At 45.8% G+C, this 5,921-nt stretch overlaps 1 protein-coding gene across 1 annotated transcript; it reads left to right on the forward strand.

Moving 5' to 3' along the window:
• Positions 1 to 429: 429 nt before the first annotated feature.
• On the forward strand, positions 430 to 5,556 carry LOC122320892 (the record flags this gene model as incomplete). The annotated part of the gene is made up of 3 exons (XM_043209502.1): positions 430 to 1,219; positions 2,054 to 4,351; positions 4,406 to 5,556. Coding segments are annotated over exons 1-3 (4,239 nt in total), but the record flags the coding sequence as incomplete, so codon positions are not given.
• Between the last annotated feature and the right edge of the window lie 365 nt (positions 5,557 to 5,921).

Genomic DNA, 5,921 nt, shown 5'->3' on the forward strand with positions numbered 1-5,921 from the left:
AGCCAAACATTTTGGTGACCCCGACGTGATAGAAAAATTTAGTTAATCATTTTGGAAAATATAAATGTATAAAATTAACCTGCGCAAAAGGGTTGGTTTTGCACATGCGTTTATATGTATTTATGTACACATAATTTCGCATCTCGCTCTCGCATCGGTTCGTACGGTATCGCTCTCTCAATCTCGCTCTCGCTCTGGCTCTCGCTTGTCAAACGTTTTTCGCAAGTTCATTGATCTGCAGCTGATGGTTGTTTTTGGTTTTAATGCTAGCAGAAGAGAAGCCAGCATTTACTTCTCGTGGTCGATTCAGGCTTGCAATTTGGCGCCAGTGCCTTCAAAACTGTCAAAGCTTCAAAACTGTGCCATAACCTCTTCGTCGCGAACTGCAATTATTTGAACTTTGTTTTATAAATAAATTTTCGGCTAAAAATGTCAACGGAAATTACTCTTGTCAACATCGACAAGGCGCAGTTTTATAAAAGGAAATCTCGGTCAATTTTCATGCATGCGCAAAGCATTGAAAGTTCATTGACCTTCGATCGAATTTCCCTGATGGCTGAAGAAGAACTTAGTTTGCGACTGGAGTTGCTGAATAAAACCGAAGTTTCGTTTAACCTGGCTCATGGGTCTCTCGAAGAGCTTGACTACGATGAAATCGATAGTCCGCTGCCGGATGAATTTGAGGAATTGATTTTATCCGCAAAATCAATTGTGCTCCAGGAGATTGGTAAGCGTAAGGTGGCCAGTTTGCCGTGCTCAACGTTGCGCCAGGAACCCGCCATGGATTCCGCTGCTAGTCAGCCTAACAAAAGGCTTCGTCTCCCGGAAATTAAATTGCCCGAATTTAGTGGTGGCTACACCGAATATGCCAACTTTTTCTCCATGTTTTCGACCATCATCGATCAAGATCCTGATCTTTCGCCCGTGGAAAAGCTCCAACATTTGAAGTCGTGCCTGAAAGGCTCCGCATTGGATTCTGTTCGCTCGCTGGATATTTGCAATGATAACTATGCTGTTGCTTTGGATTTGCTCAACAAACGCTTTAACAACAAACGTCTTATTTTTCAGGCACATATCGCAGAGATTTTGGGCATGCAGAAGGTAGAGAATGCGACAGCGGCGAGGTTACGGGAGTTTTCGGACAAAATCAACACAAATTTGCGTTCATTGCAGTCGATGGGAACTGCTGAGCAAATTTCTGGATCCATCATCATCCACAGTTTGCTTCAGAAATTGGACACCTCGACTCAGGCAAAATGGGAGGAAACGGCATTAATTGATCAAGTTCCGACATGCCAACAATTTTTGGATTTTTTTGGACAAGCGCTGCTTAAAATTGGAAAATGTGGAGCATGTTGCAACAATTTACGCAAGTAAACCTCAAATCGTAAAGGGCAGAAACAGTTCTAGTAATAAAAACTCGTTTCTTGCTACCAATATGACTGCCAATGGTTGTGTTTGTTACAATAGCGCAAACCATTCAGTCTATAATTGCAATCAGTTTACTAATTTAACTCCTCAACTTCGTCTTCAGAGAGCGAAAAGACTTGGCTTATGCCTAAATTGTCTAAGAAAGGGCCATCAGATGAAAAATTGTGCGTCTAGTTCTTGTCGAGTCTGTGGATCCAAGCATCACAGCTTGTTACATTTCGAGTCACCAGGATCTCCAAATCAACCTCGTGATAATGTTGCTTGTCCTCAGGCTGCGCCATCTCCAACTTTGGATACTTCGCATAGTTCCGCAAACTCATCAGCTCCCTCGCATGCTACCTCTCTGATCGCCCAAAATCCTCAAGCTGATTATGTGCTACTAGCCACTGCGATTGTAAACATTCAAAGCCGTTCTGGCACCTGGGTGCCATGTCGTGCACTTCTTGATGGTGGTGCTCAGCTTCATATCATTACTTCCCGATTTGCTCATCAACTTCAGCTTCGTAGAGAAAAATCGTCTACTCTTGTCTCCGGACTTGGAGATTCTAAATTCGACTCCGATGGAGTATCGGTGCAATTTAGCTTGAAGTCCCAAACTTCAAATTATACATCTCTGCCTTAGTTGCTCCAACGATTACGGGAAACCAGCCTAGCCTGCCTATGAGTCCGGAGAACTGGAATATACCAGCAAACCTTCAGCTTGCCGATCCGGATTTCCACAAACCTCAAAAAATTGACTTATTAATTGGAGCAAGTCTTTTCTTTGAGCTTCTTTGTGTGGGTCAAATAAAACTCACTCCTGGTCTTCCTTTGCTGCAAAAAACCCGTCTAGGATGGGTCGTCGCAGGAGGTGGCTCAGAACACCGTGAATCATCGGCTCTTGCAGCTCAGACGTCTGTATCTTCCGTCGAAGAAGTTGAGTCGCCATTGGATGAAATACTTCGACGCTTTTGGGAAATAGAGAGTGTTCCTGATTACGCCTGCAAATTTTCCAAAGAGGAGCTCGAATGTGAGGAACATTTCAAAACCAACTTTGCTCGCCTGGCTACCGGAGCATACTCTGTTCGCCTTCCGTTAAAGCATAGCTTGGATATGCTCGGAGATTCTTATGCTCACGCTTATCGTCGTTTTTTGAATTTGGAACATAAACTTCAACGTCACCCGCAGCTCAAGTCTCAATATTCGGCTTTCATTCGTGAATATTTGGACTTGAATCACATGTCACTCGTTAGCAAAGATTCGATTGGTCTTTGCCAGTATTATCTTCCCCATCATTGCGTTTTCAAAAAGGACAGCACCACAACGAAATTGCGTGTAGTTTTTGATGGGTCTGCCCGAACGTCGTCTGGATCTTCCTTGAATGACGTCCTTATGGCTGGTCCTACCATTCAGCCCAAACTATTTCGGACCCTGCTTCAATTCCGAACGTTTCCTGTGGCCCTGACTGGTGACATTTGCAAGATGTATCGTTGCGTTCGAGTTGCCGAGCCCGATAGTTTTCTGCAGTGCCTTCTTTGGAGAGATTCACCAAGCCAGGAGATACAAGTTTACAGGCTGGATACAGTAACTTATGGAACCAAGCGTGCATCATTTCTATCTGTGCGGGCCATGCATCAGCTTGCTATTGATGAGGAGAATTCGTATCCCATTGGCTCCCAAATTCTCAAGCGGGATTTTTACGTTGATGATCTGATTACTGGTGGCAACTCCGCTCAAGATGTTTTAGAGATCATGCGTCAAACCCAGGAATTGCTTGGAAAAGGGCAGTTCAAGCTGAGAAAATGGTGCTCTAATGACCCCGTTGTTCTTAAGGAAACACCCGAGCCAGAAAGGGAAACATTCCTGAAGTTCGACGATGGAAGCGACATTACCAAAACGCTGGGGCTCGCTTGGGATCCTACTTCAGACGTTCTAATGTTTTCTTTCTCTCCCATGCAGCGCATCTTAAAACCTAGCAAGAGGTCCGTGCTGTCCACAATAGCCCGCTTCTATGACCCCCTCGGCCTCATCTGCCCTGTCATAACCAAAGCAAAAATCTTTTTGCAGCAGCTTTGGAAGGAGAAATTGGATTGGGATGAGAGCCTTCCCTCTGCGCTAAATTCGTCTTGGCTGAAGTTAACAGCTGATATTGCTTGCACCCAGCAAATGAAATTTCCTCGCTTAGCTGTTCAGCCTGCCGGCATCATAGAGCTCCATGGTTTCAGCGATGCCAGCATAAATGCGTATGGTGGCTGTATCTACGCTGTGTCTTCATCACAAGGTCGTAGAGAGGCTCAGCTACTTTGTGCTAAGTCTCGTGTGGCTCCGCTGAAGACGCTTACGATTCCCAAATTGGAACTTTGTGCCGCTCTGCTGTTGTCTCAACTCATCCGAGAAGTCCGTGATATGAACGTTTTCTCTTGCCCGTTCTTTTGCTGGTCCGACTCGTCCGTCGTACTTTCGTGGATTAAGGATGAGCCCTCCCGGTTCCAAGTCTTCACCGCAAACCGAATTGCTTCGATACAGGAGCTGACCAACGGAATGGATTGGCGATATGTACCCACGTTTTGTAACCCAGCTGACATTTTGTCGAGGGGATCACTTCCAAGCGAGCTGCTTGAGTCATCGCTATGGTCAAGAGGTCCATCGTTCCTGTGCAATGACAGAATTCACTGGCCCGCCCCGCATTCTGCCATCACTCCGTTACCAGAAATGAGAAATTCGCTCGTGGCTCATACCACGCCTTCCAATGACATGACGTTGCAATGCAAGTTCAGCAATTCCTGGCAAAAGCTGACCCATGTATTTGCATACGTCTTTAAATTTCGACATCGCATCCGGCACTCTGGAATTACAGTCGAGCATATTCAGCTTGGAACGCAGTTGCTCCTTCGCACCATCCAGATGAACAACCTTGCAGCTGACTACAAACGACTGCAAGGTAAACTTTCAATTAAATCCTCAAGTCAAATTTTTTCTCTTGCACCGTTCATAGATGAATTTGGCATAATGCGTGTTGGTGGTCGTTTAAAGAATTCTGGATTGGCCTTTGAGTCTCAGCATCCTATTATATTACCGAGGAGTCATCCAGTAACCCACGCACTTATCATGCACTTTCATCGGCGCAAACTCCATTCGGGACCTCGATCTCTGCTTGCACACATTCGTCTGCAGTATTGGCCAATTGGAGGACGCAAAACTGTCACAACTGTGGTCAATAAATGCATTATCTGCTTCAGAGCCAAACCCCGACTGTTTGAGCATGTAATGGCTGATTTGCCAAAGAGCCGGGTATCTTCAACGTGGACGTTTATGGTCACAGGGTTGGATTTCTGTGGTCCGTTCCATTACAGGACTGGGGTTCGAGGCAAGGTTCCTGTAAAAACGTATGTCTGCATCTTCATATGTTTTTCGACGAAAGCGGTGCACTTGGAACTTGTTCAGGATTTGTCGACGCAAGCATTTCTTGGAGCGTTGAAGCGCTTTATTCTAACAAGGGGCAAGCCTGCTCGAATATGGTCGGATAATGCAACCAATTTTGTTGGCGCCAAGAACGAGCTGACCGAGCTGAAACGTTTGTTCCTGTGCGACCCCCACATACGTTCCGTGCAGGAATTCTGTCTGGAGGATAACATTGAGTGGCGATTCATTCCTCCCCGTTCGCCTCACTTTGGAGGCCTCTGGGAGGCTGCAGTAAAAACGGCCAAATTCCATTTCTATCGTTCAGTTGGCCCATCGCTATTATCGTTTGACGAGCTGCGCACGCTAGTTTGCCACATTGGGGCGATAATCAACTCTAGACCTCTGCTTCCTCTTTCAGAGAACCCAGCCGACTTGGATGTGTTAACTCCCGCACACTTTCTTGGCACCGCTCCTCTGGTGTTGTTTCCAGAGCCTGATGTCACACTGTTAAATTGCAACCGATTGGATCGATGGCAGCGAATATCTTACCATCAGCAAGTTTTCTGGGCCCGTTGGCGAGAAGAATACCTAACACTTCTTCAACAGCGTGCTAAGTGGCGCACCAATCATCCAAATCTCAAGATCAACGATGTTGTCTTAGTGAAGGACGAGAACCTTCCTCCACTTAAGTGGCCACTGGCTAGAGTGGACGAGCTGATCGCCGGAGAAGACAAAGTTGTCCGTGTAGCTGCCCTAAAAACTGCAACTGGGACAATTAAACGAGCTATCCGAAGATTATGTGTGCTGCCTATCCAAGATGAAGTTGAAACCCCGTGTCTTCCAACGGGGGGAGGATGTTTGGTTATGCAGCACCAAACAAAACTCTCTTAAATTTGTAAATTGCTCTGCGAAGCAATGTTTTCTTTATCTGTTATCTTCATCTATGTATGTATTCGCCGCGCTTGCCCTTCAGCCGAGTGCAGCCTAAAATCAATTATGAGTCGTCAACTGTCGTTCGTCGTGGCAATTCGTCTCAAGTTCTTGCTCACTTGCATTTCTGATCAAAGACTACTTCGAGTCTGCTTGATCTACTTCGAACCTTTTATCGT

The sequence above is a fragment of the Drosophila ficusphila genome, unplaced genomic scaffold, assembly GCF_018152265.1.
Source record: "Drosophila ficusphila isolate 14025-0441.05 unplaced genomic scaffold, ASM1815226v1 contig_136, whole genome shotgun sequence".
Taxonomy (NCBI): Eukaryota; Metazoa; Arthropoda; class Insecta; order Diptera; family Drosophilidae; genus Drosophila; species Drosophila ficusphila.